The 21,340-nt window shown below is 36.0% G+C and overlaps 1 protein-coding gene across 1 annotated transcript; it reads right to left on the reverse strand.

Annotated features, from left to right (window-relative positions):
- Positions 1-1,471: 1,471 nt before the first annotated feature.
- On the reverse strand, positions 1,472-2,983 carry LOC129871050 (uncharacterized). Its single transcript, XM_055945915.1, has one exon. It carries the CDS (start codon positions 2,783-2,785, stop codon positions 1,751-1,753), a length of 1,035 nt encoding a protein of 344 aa, XP_055801890.1. The 5' UTR covers positions 2,786-2,983; the 3' UTR covers positions 1,472-1,750.
- Between the last annotated feature and the right edge of the window lie 18,357 nt (positions 2,984-21,340).

A 21,340-nucleotide genomic window follows, 5' to 3' on the forward strand; every position in this document is an offset into this window, starting at 1 on the left:
GCCATGCCAATAAGTCTAGAGTGAAAAGGAAAAGACAACGTTGTCTTTTTTTTCTTTTTACTCTAGACTTAATATTTGGATGAAGAAGCAAGTTAAAAATTAGGCTTGAATCCAGTTTAAAAAAAAAGGATAGAATAATATTCTCGCCCCAAATTGCTATCATATTGTGTTTCTAAATGAAGTAGCACTTTGTGACTCCCTAGGTAGTGCTTTCATGGTAACTAATAATAATCAACAAATGGCGCTATTAAAAGGAAGTTCCTTTATTTCCTTTGTATGTACAAAAGAACAGAATGTCTAAGTGAATCAAGCTGTCTTCAAGTCTTCATCATTCCCACTGAAGGAAATGCAAGAGGCTTTACTTCTTATCACTAATCCAGCAAGTTCCTTCTCAAATGAAGCCCAGATAGCAGGCTCCGGTGATTGGATATCCTTTACTCCATAATTTTTCATTACCATTTTGAATACAGAAAGGCAGAGCAGACCACACTCTGCACCTGCCTCCCCATCATGTTTCAATGTTATAGAATTTGATCCCCTCAGTTAGGCTAACCTGTTCAGTCTTTTTAAAAATGGACTGACGTTCTTCACTTCCCAGTCATTGCAAAGCTTTCTAAATCTAATATTCCCAACTGAAACACTATTTCCTGCATAACCTTGTGCCACATTTGTTTCAAGCCAATCAGCAAAAGTGTACAGATACTAAAATTTCTAATTTGAAGGAATATGGCCAACCAAGCATCAGCCCAAAATCTAATTTTCTTCCATCTTTACTATTAGAATAGAGCTCTATCACCAATTCCTTAATGTTTTGCCATACTCCCACACCAGAACATGTTAAATCTTTTGTACACCAAACTTCTTTATCAGATTTCTCCAGAGAGCTCCATTCTCATGACTAACTCCAAGGCATTAATCGGAAACTTTATGTAGTCTTAATTTTCTCACACCTAGACCATCCTCCTCATCTGTGATTACTTCTTTCCACAGAGTCTTTTGCACCAGCACGTCTTTGAAATAATTGACTACATACACTAAAAGAACAATTCAACCTTCTGGTGTTCAACCACGTAAAATAAAAATAAAGAAATTCAAACCCTTGAAGCTCATTAAGCCACATTATTACAGGTTCACTATATCTCTAAATTTGCACTATTCTAACTTTCCCAGGGAGTAGGGAATACAAATCCTCTGTTGGTTTGCATTTTCTGAACAATTTAACTTGAGGTAAGAGCAAGCCATTTAACAACATGAATTTATCTGAGATATATGTATGAGCATAAGAAGCATTGAAAGTCAATGTAATCCACTTAAATTTTGCTTCTGTAATTGAATTACTACAGCAAGACAAATACATCATGGATCTTCTAGCATGGAAGAAATATACTATGCTTTCTCGAGGTAATAAAGATACCAACCCAGTTATAAGAGTACGTTATGGAACATTAACTGAAGACAGGCCACTTGGATATAGTAGTCAAACTAACGTTTCATTGAGGGAATAATACAAGGAGTTTTTACAATACATACACAATACGTAGAAGCAAGAAGAGTGATCTAAGCCTCTAAATCACGACCAGATTCAACAAACTTATTACATATAGAGATGCATAATACATATTGTAAAGACATCTTCACCTGATTTCCTAACTACCATGGGACTGGATACATGCCGGCATAAGATTAAAACCCAATTTCTATAAAATACAAAGTAAAGACTGCATCTTGAACCCACTGACCTTATACTGTTTCAACCTTGAACAACACAAACAACATGAGGAACCTTCTCATTGTCAAAAGGCAAGTACACATACTCGCGAGCAAACTCCTCCGCGATATCCAATGCTAACTCCCCGTGCAATGCCTTGCAATACATATACAACACCACGCTCGCTGCAATATTCTGAAGCATCAAGAGAGTTGCAAAACCCGAACTCACCACCATCTGCAATATCACCCCAAAGCTTGTCCATCCACCACTGGCAGCTCCTACAGTCACTAAAAAACTAGAACAACCACCCAGTAACAATCCTATCAGAACCCCAAAAAATAGTAACACCGATAGCGCTACCCATCTCATCCCCTTCACCAAATAAGCACTTCTTCGCAATGCTTCGTAACCCCATTTCGATTCCACAACTACAATCACATAAGCTAATGACCAATTAACCTGCAACCACATAAAAACCAACACAAGCGCTACACCTACGAAAGCAGCCAAACCCATTAAGTAATTCGAATCATAACCCACTTCAAACCCAAGAAACTGCACACACTGTGCCACAATCGCAACGAATAGCCCGAATAGTAGAACGATGAATGCATAAATGACATGCGAAACGATAAGTGTGGCAACTAGGGGCAAGAAGGAGTACAAAACAGACTTCATAGACGAAACAAGCTTGACGGGTCTTCCGTAAAATCCATGGAAAGTGCTGTAGCTGATTGTAGCCAACGCCAAAAGGGATAAGAGAACAGCGAAAAGGGTGTACACAAGGAGAAGAAGAAGGAAATTGGGATCCGGTTGGGTTAGATTCCGGATCGGGTCATATGGGTCAGTAGAGGTGAAGAAGGAGACAGAAAGGTGAGTTGGGTGTGGTTGAAAAAGGTTGGAATCGGAGTGGAAGAGAGCGTTTTGAAGAGTGGGATAGATGATAAGGGAAAAAGAAAGAGGTAAAAGGAAGGAAACTGAGAGAGCTAAGAAATGGCGTGAGTGAGCATTGATTATGCGCTTTGATTGGGAAAGTACTCCCCAGAGGTTAAGGGTATGTGGATAAACGGACATCGAATATGATGATGATTCAGAAAAGGAAACGAAAGAGATGATGAGAGAAACTGGTTGTGTGTTTTGGATTTGGGCTTTTACCTTTTTCTTGAATTTTGCAGGATTGTTGTTCGGGAGAAAAGAGTGAAGAGGGAGACAAGTGGCAATTAATTAGGTTCAATAATTTTCCACAATTCACTAGAAAATTGGTCTTAGTCTTATCCATGTGATTCAAACAAAGACAAGAAAATTGTTATGAATTAACTTACTTGACAATATTATAAAGGAAGAAGAACAAGAGAGTATATATATAGAAAGTGTTAATAGAGAGAGTAGTAATATAGAGAGAGTAATAACAATTCTTTCTTTTATGTGTTTTGTGTGTTTTTACATTGAAGTTTAAGGCTATATTTATAGCCATATTTACAAGTGGAGGAAAATATTAATGGGCATTTTACCCACTTAAAAAGTAAATGGACTATCCACCATTTTAAGTGGACAACCATTTTACTTGGTTGATATTACTTGGTTGATAATACTCCCCCTTGGATGTCCACGAGAAATGTGCCTCGTTAAAACCTTATTAGGAAAAACCCAGTGGGAAAAAGCCTAATGAAGGAAAAAGAGTACACATATATGATAATACGCCTTGAGTGCTGCCTCATTAAAAACCTTATCAGGAAAACCCAGTGGGACAAAACCTTGACTAAGGGAAAAAGAGTACAGCGCGTATTTTGCTCCCCCTGATGAAAATATCACTTAATATTTCGAAGACGACGCATTCCAATTTTGTATCTCATTTTCTCAAAGGTTGATGTTGGCAATGCTTTGGTGAACATATCCGCCAAATTGTCACTTGAACGAATTTGTTGGACATCTATTTCACCCTTCTTTTGAAGATCATGAGTGAAAAAGAATTTTGGTGAAATATGTTTTGTTCTGTCTCCTTTGATGTATCCTCCCTTCAGTTGAGCTATACATGCAGCATTGTCTTCATACAACATTGTTGGAGCGTCTTTTGTCAAAGAAAGACCACATGTTTCTTGAATGTGTTCAGTTATTGATCTTAACCAAACACATTCTCGACTTGCTTCATGAATGGCTATTATCTCTGCATGATTTGAGGAAGTGGCAACCATAGTTTGCTTTGTTGAACGCCATGATATAGCTGTACCACCACATGTAAATAAATAGCCTGTTTGCGATCGACCTTTATGGGGATCAGATAAATATCCCGCATCTGCATAACCAATCAATTGTGACGTGGAATCATTTGAGTAAAACAATCTCATATCAATGGTACCTCGAAGGTATCTGAATATATGCTTAATTCCATTCCAGTGTCTGCGTGTTGGTGAAGAACTAAATCTTGCTAACAAGTTTACTGAGAAAGCTATATCTGGTCTAGAATTGTTGGCAAGATACATTAATGCACCAATTGCACTAAGGTATGGTATTTCAGCACCAATAAGTTCTTCATCATTTTCATAAGGCCGAAACGGATCTGTATTAATATCAAGAGATCTCACAACCATTGGAGTACTCAATGGGTGTGCTTTATCCATATAAAATCTCTTTAAAATATTTTCAGTATATGTTGACTGATGGACAAATATCCCATTTGTAAAATGTTCAATTTGTAGACCAAGACAAAATTTTGTCTTTCCAAGGTCTTTCATTTCAAACTCCTTTTTCAGGCATTTTACTGCCTTTGAAAGTTCTTCCGGAGTTCCAATAATATTCAAATCATCAACATATACTGCTATTATGACAAATTCAGATTTAGACCTTCTCATAAAGACACAAGGGCAAATTGGATTATTTTTATATCCCTCTTTTAGCAAATATTTGCTAAGACGATTGTACCACATTCGCCCTGATTGTTTCAACCCGTACAAGGATTTCTGAAGCTTTATTGAACAATTTTCTCGAGAATCCTTGTATGCTTCAGGCACTTTGAACCCTTCGGAAATTTTCATAAAAATGTCGTGGTCCAATGAGCCATATAAATAGGTAGTGACCACGTCCATTAAGTGCATTTCAAGCTTTTCATGAACTGCCAAATTCATTAGATACCTGAAAGTAATTGCATCCACCACAGGAGAATATGTTTCCATATAGTCAATGCCAGGTCTTTGCGAAAAACCTTGGGCTACAAGTCGTGCTTTATATCTTACGACTTCACCCTTTTCATTTCGTTTACTCACAAAAACCCATTTGTGCCCTACTAGCTTGACACCTTCAGGTGTTCGAACTATTGATCCGAAAACTTCACGTTTTTCAAGTGAAGTTAACTCTGATTGAATTGCATCCTTCCATCTTGGCCAATCATTTCTCTGTCTGCATTCATCGACAGATTTTGGTTCAAGATCCTTATCTTGTTGCATTATTTCAATGCCAATATTATAACCAAAAATATTATCGACCACAATATCATTTCGGTTCCACCGTTTTCTTGTCGAGACATAACTTATTGAGATTTCTTCATTCTCATTATTTTCAGGTACTTGGACCTCCTCGGTGGTATCACCATTTGTTGTGTCTCTGGGCTCTTCTTGAGCACTCGCCTCCAAATTATGATCATCTTGATCATTCATTCTGTCACGACCCAAGCCTAGGGCCTAGACGTGACATGGTGAATGAGGAACCCGAAAGTACCTCAAACAAGCCTCTTAGCATTCTTTTAGCCTTTCATAGGTAATGATGATAAATAAACAAGCGGAAATCATAATAAATCTTCAACTTATATATGTCCAACAATACCTCTAACTATTAGATTTAACGGGGCTAAGACAAGTCCCTAGCTCACCCTCAATCATAATAGAAGAAATTCCATAGTAAAATATCTTAACATATCATAAACTAGAAAGATAAAGGAGTATTGTTCCCGGAACATGGGAACTCACCAAAAGTAGTCTTTAATGGAATATCAACTAGCCACGTGGAGGAGAATGAGGAGGAGCACTGATCCCTACATGATGATATCATGTAGGCAAAAGAGTATGCGTTAGTACTTTGAATGTACTAAGTATGTAAGGATGCATGAACATTGAGAAAACATTAAAACATTTATGTAATATGGAACATAATTTAATGTATGCATAATAAATCATATAGATATCCTTTAAAATATTCATTTTATGGGAAATTAACCATAACCGACATTTAAGACCATGCGAGCTATTACATGGAATCCAACATAACCCCCTACGTTGGCCGAGGAGACTACTTGCCGGGTAGAACTCCGTCAACTTCATTCGTTTCTTTAACTTTAACTTTAAGGGCTATTTATGGATCCATTAGCCTAAGCCTACAAGGGCTCCTATGTTGGCACATAGTTAATGAGACAAGGGGTTGCTACTAGGATTCTCTTACCGAATCCCACCTCAATGCCTCATTCGGTGCTAAGTCAATCCCACGGAATAGTTTAATACTTCAAAATATTCATAGAATATAACTTGAGAATTCAAACATCATATTCGGTAGAATAGCTCATTAAAACATTTGATAATTCAAATATGCAAGAATTGTCCTTATTGCATAAAGAATTCATCATTCATATCATTTCATCATTCTTTCATTTCATAAGACTCCCTTTTTGATCATAGATATTTCTTTCATAAACATTTATTTGGAGTCAAAGCTTTCAAGTCAAACTTTATTAAAAACATAGTAAAACTAGGTGGGTTCAAATTACTTCAACTTGCAAATATGTATGTAAATAAATAGACATAAATACTTTGAAATCCATTAATTAAAAATCATGCTTTAAACAACCCACCATGAATTTCAAGAACCTTTAAATAGATAAATAGAGGAATTACTTGTAAACCATCAATTCATACATATAAAATTATGTTGCATCAAAATAGACCAATAATCATTAGTTTAACCATGATTCATACTATTAAGTAAAAATAAGAATTAACATAAGAAAATATTACTTGAAATCAAGATATTTAATTGAAAGAGTTTTTGAACTACATGGGTGGAAGAACCTATGGATAAATACACACATAACTTAGAGTAGAGCTTAAAGAAAATAAATATAATTTATCATATAATTAAAATAATTTAGACATGAGAGTGGAAGGAATACTCTCATTAAAGCCTTACATACCTGGAAACCGAAGCTTTAGTTGGTACCGGAAGACTTAATGAACACTCTTGAGTCCTAGCTTCTCTCCTTGCCGGAACGTTTTGTGTACTACCCGGAATATATGAATCACCAGAATAGTATTTCTTCACTACTAAGAACTAAAACTATATTTGAGAATGTGTATAGAGAGAAGATTTGCTTGAGAAAGCTTGATGAATAAAATGAGGAAATAAGGTGGGTATTTATAGGTGGGAAAGATGACCTAACAATAAATAAAATAATTATAAATAAAAATCTAAAAATTTAGTGGAATATATTGATGTCATGGATGATGTTAAATGGAGGACAATTTATGTCATGAGTGATGTCAAATATATCTAGATCTTTCTATGGTAGGTGAAATGAGTTATCTTTGACAGAATACTCTTTTTGGGAGATGCGTTTGAATAAGATAAATTCTTTATTAGGATTTGGTGTCTTCATAAGAATTGTAGATATGGAAGTCTAGTTTCATATCGTTCAAGAATCAACCAATTTGATAAACCTACAGTGAGATATGATTTTTCTTCTATAAACACTCATTTCCGTAACAACATCCTACCTTACAAAGATTAATTTATTTGACCTACTTAACCTCCGAATATTAAAATATGGTCTTCATAAAAGTTGTAGGTAATGATCTTGTGGTTACTCAGAAATTTGAATCACTCAATTTGGATATTTCTATGAAAATTTATGACCAAAATACAGAGGCTATATCATATTTAGGCAAAAATTGAAACATCGTATACAACGTTTTTAGGGGATATTACATTATCTCCCCCTTGGGAACATTCGTCCTCGAATGAGAAAAGACTTAGCTTGAGTAGAGTAGAGTATTAACAAACAACCTATCATTAATGCAACAGTGTAATTTAAAATATCGTTTAAAAAATATTTCATAATTTTGCAAGCATATGACAAGAAAAGTTGAGATGTAAGGATTTCAAGTAATTGAGCAAGGACAACTTAATACCTTAGGTTTGGGTAGAGGGGAAAAGATGAGGGTATCTCTTAATCATATCCATATCCGCTTCCGCTTCCCATGTTGCACTTTCTATTTGTTGATTCCTCCAAAGAACTTTAACAGATGCAATTTCTTTGTTCCTCAATCTCTTAACTTGCCGGTCCAAAATTTCCACAGGAACTTCTTCATAGGTCAAGTTTTCTTCAATATTCACTACTCCCATAGGTACAATGGAACTAGGATCACCCACATGTTTTTTCAACATAGACACGTGAAACACCGGATGAACCATGGCCATTTCCAATGGTAATTCCAACTCATATGCAACCTTACCAACACGTCTCACGATTCTATAAGGCCCTACATATCTAGGGCTCAATTTCCCTTTCTTACCAAATCGAACCACACCTTTCATGGGTGAAACCTTCAGATACACCCAATCATCCACATTAAACTCAAGATCCCTTCTTCTAGTGTCATAATAGGACTTTTGACGACTTTGAGCCATCTTCAACCTTTCTCTAATGATCTTCACCTTCTCTAAAGCATCAAGTACCAAATCGGGGCCCAACAAGGTCATCTCACCTACTTTGAACCAACCAATCGGTGATCTACATCGTCTCCCATACAAAGCCTCAAACGGTGCCATCTCAATACTTGAGTGGTAACTATTATTATAGGCAAACTCGATGAGAGGTAGATGATCATCCCAATTCCCTTTAAACTCCAACACACAAGCCCTTAACATATCCTCTAGTGTTTGAATCGTCCTTTCGGCTTGCCCATCCGTTTGAGGATGGAATGCTGTGCTCAACTTTACCTTAGTACCGAGGCCTTTTTGAAATGATCTCCAGAAGTGAGAAGTGAATTGGGTACCACGATCCGAAATAATGGATAATGGCACACCATGCAACCTCACCAACTCCCGAATATACAACTTGGCATAGTCTTCGGCACTATAGGAAGTTTTAACCGGTAGGAAGTGAGCTGACTTAGTCATTCTATCAATAATTACCCAAATTGAGTCATGACGTTTCCGGGTATGAGGCAAACCCACTACAAAATCCATATTCACATTTTCCCATTTCCAAGTTGGGATTTCAATGTCTTGGGCTAGGCCACCCGGTCTTTGATGTTCGGCCTTCACTTGTTGACAATTTATACATTCGGACACAAACCTTGCTATGTCCTTCTTCATGCCACCCCACCAATACAACTCCTTTAAGTCTCGGTACATTTTTGTTGAACCGGGATGAATGGAGTATCTAGAATTATGAGCCTCCATCAAGATCAAACTCCTTAGGCCATCAACATCTGGAACACATATCCGACCTTGGTAGTATAGAACCCCATCTCCCCCTTGGGAAAAGACTTCTATCTTCTTTTCCTTTACCAACTTCTTTAACTCGATAAACTTTGGGTCAAGATCTTGCTTTGATTTAACATCCACCACCAAAGAGGATTCAGAACTATTTTGAACAACCATACCCCCATCATTAGTACTACCCAACTTCACCCCTAATCTAGCCAATCGGTGAACATCTTTCACCAACTCCCTCTTCCTTTCATCCACATGGGCCACACTCCCCATAGATATTCTACTAAGTGCATCAGCAACCACATTGGCTTTACCCGGATGATAGTGCACACTCATGTCATAGTCCTTAAGGAGTTCTAGCCACCTCCTTTGCCTTAGATTAAGGTCCTTTTGGGTAAACACATATTGAAGACTCTTATGATCAGTATAGACATCCACATGCACCCCATAGAGGTAATGCCTCCAAATCTTCAGAGCAAAAACAACAGCCGCCAATTCAAGGTCATGGGTAGGGTAGTTGCGCTCATGCACCTTTAATTGCCTAGAAGCATAGGCTATTACCTTGCCTTTTTGCATTAAGACACAACCTAAACCAATCTTTGAAGCATCACAATAAACTATAAACCCTTCTAATCCTTCTGGGAGAGTCAAAATAGGAGCAGAGGTAAGTCGATCTTTTAAGGTCTGGAAACTCTTCTCACACTCATCTGTCCATATGAATTTGGATTTCTTTTGGGTCAATTTTGTCATAGGAGATGAGATGGAAGAAAAGCCTTTGACGAACCGTCTATAGTACCCGGCTAGACCTAAGAAGCTCCTAATGTCTGAAGGAGATAATGGTCTAGGCCAATTTTTGACTGCCTCTATTTTCTTAGGATCAACCTTGATTCCATCACCGGACACTACGTGACCAAGAAATGCTACCTCCTTTAACCAAAATTCACACTTACTAAATTTTGCAAATAATTGTTTATCCCTCAATGTTTGAAGCACAACTCTCAAGTGATTTTTATGTTCTTCCTCACCCCGAGAGTAAATTAAAATATCATCGATGAAGACTACTATAAAGGTATCAAGGTAAGGTTTGAACACCCTATTCATCAAGTCCATAAACATCGCCGGTGCATTCGTCAACCCAAAACTCATCACCATAAACTCATAGTGACCATACCTTGTTCGGAAGGCTGTTTTGGGAATGTCACACTCCCTTACCCATAGTTGGTGGTAGCCGGACCGAAGGTCGATCTTGGAGAAGTGACTTGCCCCTTGTAATTGATCAAACAAGTCATCTATTCTAGGGAGTGGGTACTTGTTCTTAATGGTCATCTTATTTAATTGCCGATAGTCTATACACATTCGAAGTGACCCATCCTTCTTTCTTACAAATAGAACGGGAGCACCCCATGGCGAAATACTTGGTCTTATGAACCCCTTCTCTAATAAGTCCTTTAATTGTTCCTTCAGCTCTTTCAATTCTGCTGGGGCCATGCGGTAAGGAGGAATAGAGATAGGTTGGGTATCGGGGAGGAGATCAATACCAAAATCAACTTCCCTTTCGGGAGGGACACCAGGAAGGTCATCGGGAAAGACATCGGGGAATTCATTGACTATAGGAACTGACTCAAGAGAAGGAATTTTGGAGTTGACATCCCTAACCCTCACAATGTGGTAAATACATCCCTTAGAAATCATTTTGTGGGCCTTAAGATAAGAAATAAACTGACCCTTCACCACCGAATCATGACCCTGCCATTTAATAACAGGCTCATTTGGAAATTGGAATTTGACTCGACGATTCCTACAATCTATGGAAGCATAAGATGCATGTAACCAATCCATCCCAAGAATGACATCGAAATCTATCATGTCAAGCTCAATGAGATCACAAGGAATAAGTTTATGCAAGATAGACACAAGGCAACCCCTATAGACCTTTCTAGCAATAACTGACTCACCAACGGGGGTAGACACCAAATAGGGCTCTAATAACATTTCAGGTAAAACATCAAATCTATTAGCAAGGAATGGAGTAACAAAAGATAAATTTGCACCCGGATCTAATAGTGCATACACATCAAAAGAAAAGACCTTTAACATACCGGTAATGACATTGGGTGCATTCTCAACCTCTTGTCTCCCATGCAAGGCGTAAAAGCGGTTGGTGCGTTGGACACCTCCTTGGACTTGTTGACCATGAGCAATTTGTCCTTGAGTCCTACCACCACCACCATCTCTACAATCCTTAGCATGGTGGCCCAGCTTGCCACACTTAAAGCATGCATTGGAGCCGGCTAAGCATTCCCCTTTGTGAGTCCTTCCACACTTCTTGCAAGTGGGGAAAGTTTGAGTAGCAACATTCTCTCTTGGAATCATTGGTTTACCACTCTTGTCCTTGTTGAACCTTGGAGGAGGAGTATTGGTGGAACCTTGCCCCATAAATCGTTGCCTACCTTGGCCTTTGCCATTGTTACCATAATCGGACCTTTGAGGGTTAAACCCTCCACCATCCACTCTAGCCTTTTTGAACCCCCTTGATCTCTCTCTAAGCTTCTCTTCTTCAATTTGTTCTGCGTAAGTCATTAACCGAGAGATATCCATCTCCTTGATCAACATGGCCGTTTTGCACTCCTTGGACACCAAGCTTGAGACACCGGAAATAAACTTGCTCATTCTAGCTCTTGGGTCAGAGACCATGAAGGGAGCATACTTTGACAACTTAGTGAATTTGAGAGCATACTCCCTCACACTCATACTTCCTTAACGGAGGTTGATGAACTCTTGGATTTTGGCCTTCCTTAGCTCCAATGGGAAGAAGCGGTCTAGGAAGGCACCTTTGAACTCTTCCCATCCTATCGACCCTATTTCTTCATCCCTCTCAACAATCCATTGTTCGTACCACACTCGAGCCACACCTTTGAGTTGATAGGCCACTAGCTCGGCCTTCTCATTTGGTGGCACACCCATGATAGCCACAATCCGGTACACCTCATTAATGAACACCATAGGGTCCTCATCTAGTTTAGAACCATCGAACTCGGGCGGATTCATCCTTTGGAAATCCCGAATCCTAGAGGCTGGATTTTTCATTTGGGGAGGAGGAACACCTAGATTCCCTTGGTTAGCTATGACTTGAGCTAACAAAGTAATAACACTGCGAAACTCAGCATGGGTTACCCCATCCTCATGATGTTGGGCATTAGGAATCGGAGGAGTTTGGTCCTCATCGTCAACCCTTGCTCTTTGAGGTGGTCTTCCACGAGTCATTATCTAGAGAACACAAAATGGGTCGTTAGTTAAAGGAAATCTTAGGACACTCTAAGGCACGACATGAATTTGAAAGAAGTGAAAAGTTTCCTAAACGCCTCATAGTCTCTTATTCATAATTGTGGCGCGCTTCACAACCATGAACAAGACCCTATTCGACGCGGTATGTTGGACTCCAAGGATCATTCAAAACCTCGGGCTCTGATACCAAGATTGTCACGACCCAAACCTAGGGCCTAGACGTGACATGGCGAATGAGGAACCCGAAAGTACCTCAAACAAGCCTCTTAACATTCTTTTAGCCTTTCATAGGTAATGATGATAAATAAACAAGCGAAAATCATAATAAATCTTCAACTTATATATGTCCAACAATACCTCTAACTATTAGATTTAACGGGGCTAAGACAAGTCCCTAGCTCACCCTCAATCATAATAGAAGAAATTCCATAGTAAAATATCTTAACATATCATAAACTAGAAAGATAAAGGAGTATTGTTCCCGGAACATGGGAACTCACCAAAAGTAGTCTTTAATGGAATATCAACTAGCCACGTGGAGGAGAATGAGGAGGAGCACTGATCCCTACATGATGATATCATGTAGGCAAAAGAGTATGCGTTAGTACTTTGAATGTACTAAGTATGTAAGGATGCATGAACATTGAGAAAACATTAAAACATTTATGTAATATGGAACATAATTTAATGTATGCATAATAAATCATATAGATATCCTTTAAAATATTCATTTTATGGGAAATTAACCATAACCGACATTTAAGACCATGCGAGCTATTACATGGAATCCAACATAACCCCCTACGTTGGCCGGGGAGACTACTTGCCGGGTAGAACTCCGTCAACTTCATTCGTTTCTTTAACTTTAACTTTAAGGGCTATTTATGGATCCATTAGCCTAAGCCTACAAGGGCTCCTATGTTGGCACATAGTTAATGAGACAAGGGGTTGCTACTAGGATTCTCTTACCGAATCCCACCTCAATGCCTCATTCGGTGCTAAGTCAATCCCACGGAATAGTTTAATACTTCAAAATATTCATAGCATATAACTTGAGAATTCAAACATCATATTCGGTAGAATAGCTCATTAAAACATTTGATAATTCAAATATGCAAGAATTGTCCTTATTGCATAAAGAATTCATCATTCATATCATTTCATCATTCTTTCATTTCATAAGACTCCCTTTTTGATCATAGATATTTCTTTCATAAACATTTATTTGGAGTCAAAGCTTTCAAGTCAAACTTTATTAAAAATATAGTAAAACTAGGTGGGTTCAAATTACTTCAACTTGCAAATATGTATGTAAATAAATAGACATAAATACTTTGAAATCCATTAATTAAAAATCATGCTTTAAACAACCCACCATGAATTTCAAGCTTCTCTCCTTGCCGGAACGTTTTGTGTACTACCCGAAATATATGAATCACCAGAATAGTATTTCTTCACTACTAAGAACTAAAACTATATTTGAGAATGTGTATAGAGAGAAGATTTGCTTGAGAAAGCTTGATGAATAAAATGAGGAAATAAGGTGGGTATTTATAGGTGGGAAAGATGACCTAACAATAAATAAAATAATTATAAATAAAAATCTAAAAATTTAGTGGAATATATTGATGTCATGGATGATGTTAAATGGAGGACAATTTATGTCATGAGTGATGTCAAATATATCTAGATCTTTCTATGGTAGGTGAAATGAGTTATCTTTGACAGAATACTCTTTTTGGGAGCTGCGTTTGAATAAGATAAATTGTTTATTAGGATTTGGTGTCTTCATAAGAATTGTAGATATGGAAGTCTAGTTTCATATCGTTCAAGAATCAACCAATTTGATAAACCTACAGTGAGATATGATTTTTCTTCTATAAACACTCATTTCCGTAACAACATCCTACCTTACAAAGATTAATTTATTTGACCTACTTAACCTCCGAATATTAAAATATGGTCTTCATAAAAGTTGTAGGTAATGATCTTGTGGTTACTCAGAAATTTGAATCACTCAATTTGGATATTTCTATGAAAATTTCTGACCAAAATACAGAGGTTGTATCATATTTAGGCAAAAATTGAAACATCGTATACAACGTTTTTAGGGGATATTACACATTCCTTTCCTTTTTCGAGGATTTTTATCTTTGGAACCAAATGGTCTTCCACGTTTTAAGCGTGGTCTAGACTCATTTGCCTGAATAAGTTGTCCTACCGGGACATCAACTCGAACTGGAGCATTAGCAGCTGGGATATGCGATTTAGTAACCCGTGGAAGGTTAGTAAATGCATCCGGCAGTTGATTTGCAATATTCTGCAAATAAATCATCTTTTGAACTTCTTGCTCACATTGATTTGTTCGAGGATCTAAATGAGATAGTGACAATGAATTCCAATCTATCTCATTTTTCAACTGCTTATGTTCTCCCCCTAATGTTGGGTATACTGATTCATCAAAATGACAATCAGCGAATCTTGCCGTAAATAAATCTCCAGTCATAGGTTCCAGATATTTTATAATAGAAGGAGATTCATACCCAACATATATTCCCAACCTTCTTTGGGGACCCATCTTTGTGCGGTGCGGTGGAGCAATTGGGACATATACCGCACATCCAAATATTCTAAGATGGGATATATTTGGCTCCCTTCCAAATGCCAACTGTAATGGGGAAAATTCATGATAATTTGTTGGCCTTACGCGCACAAGTGCTGCTGCATGCAAAATAGCATGCCCCCATAGTGAAATAGGAAGTTTTGTCCTCATTAGCAATGGTCTAGCTATCCATTGGAGGCGTTTAATCAATGATTCTGCTAGACCATTTTGAGTATGTACATGAGCGACCGGATGCTCAACTTTTATTCCAATCGACATACAATAATCATTAAATGATTGAGATGTGAATTCACCAGCATTATCAAGACGAATTGTCTTTATTGCATAATCTGGAAATTGTGCTCTTAACCTTATAATTTGAGCTAACAATCTCGCAAAAGCCATGTTGCGAGTTGATAATAAGCACACATGTGACCATCTTGTAGATGCATCTATCAAGACCATATAATATTTAAAAGGTCCACATGAAGGGTGAATTGACCCACATATATCACCCTGTATACGTTCCAGAAACGCAGGGGATTCAATCCCAACCTTAGTTGCTGATGGTTTGATAATCAGTTTTCCTTGGGAACAAGCAACACAAGAGAATTCCTTAGATTGAAGAATTTTCTGATTCTTCAAAGTATGCCCATGTGAATTCTCAATAATTCTGCGCATCATATTATAACCGGGATGGCCCAACCGGTCATGCCAAATGATAAAATCATCAGAATCAGTAAACTTTTTGTTTACAATGGCATGTGATTCAACAGTACCAATATTTGTATGGTACAACCCAGAAGAAAGTGCAAGTAATTTTTCGTGCACAATTTTCTTCTCCATATTTATTGTAGTAATATAAAGGTATTCAACCTTTCCTTCATTTGCAGTCTCAATATGATAGCCATTTTGGCGAATAACCTTGAAACTTAGCAAGTTTCTTTGAGACTTACTACAATATAATGCATTATCAATTACCAATATCGTTCCTCCAGGTAGTAATAAGGTTGCTTTTCCAGAGCCTTCAATTAATTTTGTACTACCAGATATTGTATTGACATAGTCTTTTTTCATAATCAAATGACAAAAATATTTCTTTTCTTTTAATATCGTATGAGTTGTGGCACTATCCAAAATGCACATATCTCCATTATTCATCTTGAATCCAATTAAAGACTGATAAATTTATTTATCTTCATAAAATAAAAATGCATTGTAAGAAATAAAATAAGTAACAATTTTGCTAGAAAAACATAAGTCCTTTTTTTTAAAAGTTAAATTATGGTAATTTAGAATTTAAAAAATTATATGATTCAATTATGATGAATGTTACAATAATTTAGTTTATGGAATTATATACTTATTAACCTTAAATAAATATTATACACAAGTATTAAAAACAAATATAAAATATTATAAAACATTAATATAATATTATTCATCATGTATAGATAATTTGTTTATTGACAAAAATAATACAATCATTATATATTATTAATGTCTAAAACATTAACAAGAATAAATAGTTATTATAATGACATTAAATAAGGCGAATATTATTTTTAGTAACAATATGATATTAAGATTAAATAATAGCACACTAATAGTAATTAATTACAACATTGTAAAATAGCACAATGTAATAAATAATATACAATTATCATAAAAATGTAACCTTGATTATTTTTTATTTTTTATTCAAATACATAAACGTAAAAACACAATAATTCGAAGTACATGATAACATATTGAAAAACATGAAATTAAACATCAATTAAGATCCTTAAAAAAATCTTCAACCTCCAAATGAGTAATATCATTGAGGTCATTAAAATCATCATCCCTTAAGGCCAGATTTGTTTCAATATTATCATTATTCAAAGGCCTTGCCTCAACATTATTTTCGAACGCCAAGTGTGACTCTATCCGAGCATTAGAAGAAGAGGCACCACCTCTATTTGCCTTTCTTTTAAAAGAATTTTGATAAAGTCTTACAAAATGCTCAGGCGTCCGACATTCATTTTTCCAGTGGCCTTTCATGCCACAACGATGACAGTTACTTTTTGAAGGGCCATTTTGAGAACTGATATTGTTCTCCCTTTTATGTTGACCACCACCACGACGATTATTATATCGTCCTCTGCCATTGCCACACCCACGCACATTATTGTGACCTTGATATTTATTATGTCTTCTTTCAGACTGGCCATGTGCTTTTACCATATTTGCCTCCGGTAACGGAGCAGTTCCAGTGGGACGGGCTTCATGATTTTTCATTAAAAGGGCATTATGTTGTTCAGCCACCAGAAGGCATGATATCAATTCAGAGTATTTTTTAAAACCCTTTTCACGGTATTGCTGCTGTAATATTACATTAGAGGCATGAAAAGTAGTTAGTGTCTTTTCTAACATGTCCTCATCATTTATATTTTCCCCACATAATTTTAATTGGGAAGTTATTCTAAATACAGCAGAATTATACTCAATTACGGTTTTAAAATCTTGAAACCGTAAGTGCATCCACTCATAACGAGCCCTTGGCAATACCGTTGCCCTGAGGTGGTCATACCTCCCTTTTAAGTCTTTCCACAATTCAAGTGGATCTTTCACTGTCAAGTATTCCATTTTTAGGCTTTCATCTAGATGATGACGAAGGAAAATCATAGCCTTTGCTTTATCCTGACTTGATGCTGTATTTCCTTCAATTATAGCATCACCAAGACCCTTAGCGGTAAGGTGAATTTCAGCATCAAGTACCCATGACAAATAATTTTTACCAGAAATATCAAGTGCCACAAATTCCAATTTTGACAAGTTTGACATGATGAAAATTAATTTGAAAGTAACAAAGATAACTTAAAAATTAAATTTCTTTAGTAGATATACCTGATATAGAAGTTAATTTTCTGAAAAATTAGAGCTTCGTGCTGATAACGTGTTATGAATTAACTTACTTGACAATATTATAAAGGAAGAAGAACAAGAGAGTATATATATAGAAAGTGTTAATAGAGAGAATAGTAATATAGAGAGAGTAATAGCAATTCTTTCTTTTATGTGTTTTGTGTGTTTTTACATTGAAGTTTAAGGCTATATTTATAGCCATATTTACAAGTGGAGGAAAATATTAATGGGCATTTTACTCACTTAAAAAGTAAATGGACTATCCACCATTTTAAGTGGACAACCATTTTACTTGGTTGATATTACTTGGTTGATAATAAAAATTGAATTGTAGGTGATTATTTAGATACTCAAAATTAATATTGGTGACATGTTTGACCAATCAAGGTCAAAGGCTACTTACAAAAATGGAAAATTACTTAAATACATAATCTATTTCATTATATCCTTTAAAAATTTCTACCATTTAAAAATATTTTAAGAATTTCTATTTTCCTCTTTTTCTCTCCAATTTCCATATACATAACTCTCCACCTTCTCACTTCCTTTTAACTATCCTAAATTTACGCCTAAATTATAGTCTCTTTTTAAGTCATTTTGATTTTCAACCGCCTTCAAAATTTTCCTCATTAATTTCAAATTCTAAGAAAATTAGAAGAAGTTCTCAAAAAAAATTTATTTCAAATCACTATTCTTCATCTTCCTGATACATATGGATTCTCGTCCATCTTTTAGTATAGGTCTTACCCAATTAGTTGCTCAAAATCAAAATCTTCCTCAAATTGAAGATGTTCCTAAAATTGACGATCTTCCTCAAAATCAAGATGCTCCTCAAACTAAAGATGTTTCTCTAATCGAAAATGCTGATATTCGTGAGTTTGATTTGGATGATGATAGTTTTCATGAAAGTAAATTCAAATAACGGAAGGATCCATTAATCACGAAGAATTGCATGAGAAGAAAGCGAAGAAGAATGTTGGTTCAAGTTTGAATCCCCAATTGAAAAAGCTTCTAAAAAGAAAGGGAAAAAAGTTGAACCTGTTATTTGCACGCCCTTCTTTATGAAATATTTTAATTTCTAATGTATCTAGTAATTTTTTATTTTTTAAATCATACATAATCTGTACTTTTCAGTGTTGTTATACATTACAACTTATAATGCAATGTATCGTGTTCAAATATTATTTTTAATGCATAACCCTACATTTTAAATCATAATTATTCATGTATCATGTGTGTGGTTATGTACTAGATACATATTTTTTCAAATTTAAGTAAAATTTGTACTAGATACATTCAACTAGTATCATTCACAAACTTAGGATTGTTTTTTATACATAACCCTACGTCTTTCAATCAAGAAATTCTATTTATCATGTGTATGGTTTTGTAGCAGATACATAAATGTTGAAAAATTACTTAAGTGCAAGTTAGTACCAGAGACATTCAACTGGTATCATTCACAAACATAAGATTATTTTTAATACATAACCCTAAATATGTTAATCACAAAATTATATGTATCATTTGTATGGTTCTATACTTGATACACAACTATTTCAAATATAAGCAAAAGTTTATTTTAAATACATTCATCTAGTATCATTCACAAACTTAGAGTTATTTTTGATACATAACCCTAAGTCTGTGAATCATAAAATTCTATGTATCAGGTGTATGATTATGTAATTGATACAAACCTGGTGCAAGTTTAAGTACAATTTAGTACAAGTGTCACGACCCAAGCTAGGCCCTAGGCGCGACATGTCGATTAGAATCTCGAGAGACCTCAACCAAGCCTCTTAGCATATCATTCATAAACAATCATAAAGTAAGCAAAGCAATAAAGTAAGACATAGATGCGGAATTAAAGTCGCAACATGAAAGTCTCAATAAAGGAGAACAACTCTGTAATGTGAATGAAAGACAACATAGACTCATCTAACATGCCTTTACTAACTAGATAGGGGCGTAGGACAAGCTCCTAGCTCATCCATGACAACATAAGCAAATTCATAAAAATGACAAAAATGAAAGTCTTATCCTCGAAATATGTGAACTCACCACCAACACAAATGTAATAAGCTCTAGCCATGAATGGGAGGATGACCATGATCGTCAGACCCTACATTATGATACAATGTAAGCAAAATTATGCGTTAGTATATGAAATGCACTAACTATGTGAGAAATATGCATGAAAAATAAATATACGACATAGTCAATATGATTCAGGAGATGCAAGACCAATAACTTAAAACATTAGTAAAACATGAAAACCTTAAAACATCATCATAATTGGTTAGTGCATCAAAACATCATCATGAGAACTTTATACTTTTTCTTTACCTTGATGTGGGATAGGAACTGTAACCGACATGTAAGACCATGTGAGCTATAACATGGAATCTGATAAACCCAACATCAAGAAGGAGAAGGCTACCTTGCTAGGGTAGACTTATTGATGGTACTCTCCTCTAACTTTGTGTTATATGTGGATCCATTAGCCACACCATATTAGCACTTTAAGCCTACGCAGGCAACGTAGTTAGAGACTAAAGTTTGCTTCTAGGATTCCCTTAGGTAGCTATAATGGCCACCGGATTGAACCCCACCTTAAAGTCCTCTCGGGGCTTAGTCATTATTCGAAAGGAACTTCATGAAAACATAATCATTAATATTATTAGGAAAGGTTATAATAATTACAAATCCAAATTTATAAAATAACATAGCAGTAGCTCATCTATCATCTTCATCATGAGTGTGAGGAAATTCCATCACAATCTTTATTCTTCTTTAATATGATTGTGCAAAAATTATTCTTATTACACTATAACTTTTTTGCTTAAAGTATCACGACCCAACCCCGCAGGCCATGACTAGTGTCCGAATTGGACACTCATATACACCTATTATCTATAATCGATCAACACTCACATGATATAAAATTTATACGGATGGAGCATCGTCTCAAAACTATCACACACACACACACACACACACACATATATATATATATATATACATACCAAAACCACTTGTCTTCTAGGGAGTCACAATCCTCAAAAGATAAGATTACATAGTACTTAAGCCGATAAGGCTGCCACTATGAATGGGAACGTCCCAAAATATAAGTCATACTAGCATAGTTGGATAACATCTATATACAACCCACACATGCGTCTACAGACCTCTAAGAGTATTAACAATAACATATAATGGGACAGGGCCCCACCATACCCTTGAATAAACAAATATATACATTAAAAGGATCGGTACCAAAAATCTAAGCTCTGGGATAATGGAGCAATAATGTAATACCCCGGAATTTTTTTCACAAAGACTCGAACATTTCTTCA

Source organism: Solanum dulcamara, chromosome 10, assembly GCF_947179165.1.
Source record: "Solanum dulcamara chromosome 10, daSolDulc1.2, whole genome shotgun sequence".
Classification (NCBI taxonomy): domain Eukaryota; kingdom Viridiplantae; phylum Streptophyta; class Magnoliopsida; order Solanales; family Solanaceae; genus Solanum; species Solanum dulcamara.

Coding starts and splice junctions, on each gene's coding strand:
- LOC129871050 (XM_055945915.1), bottom strand. CDS start 2,785: ATGTCCGTTTATCCACATACCCTTAACCTCTGGGGAGTACTTTCCCAA.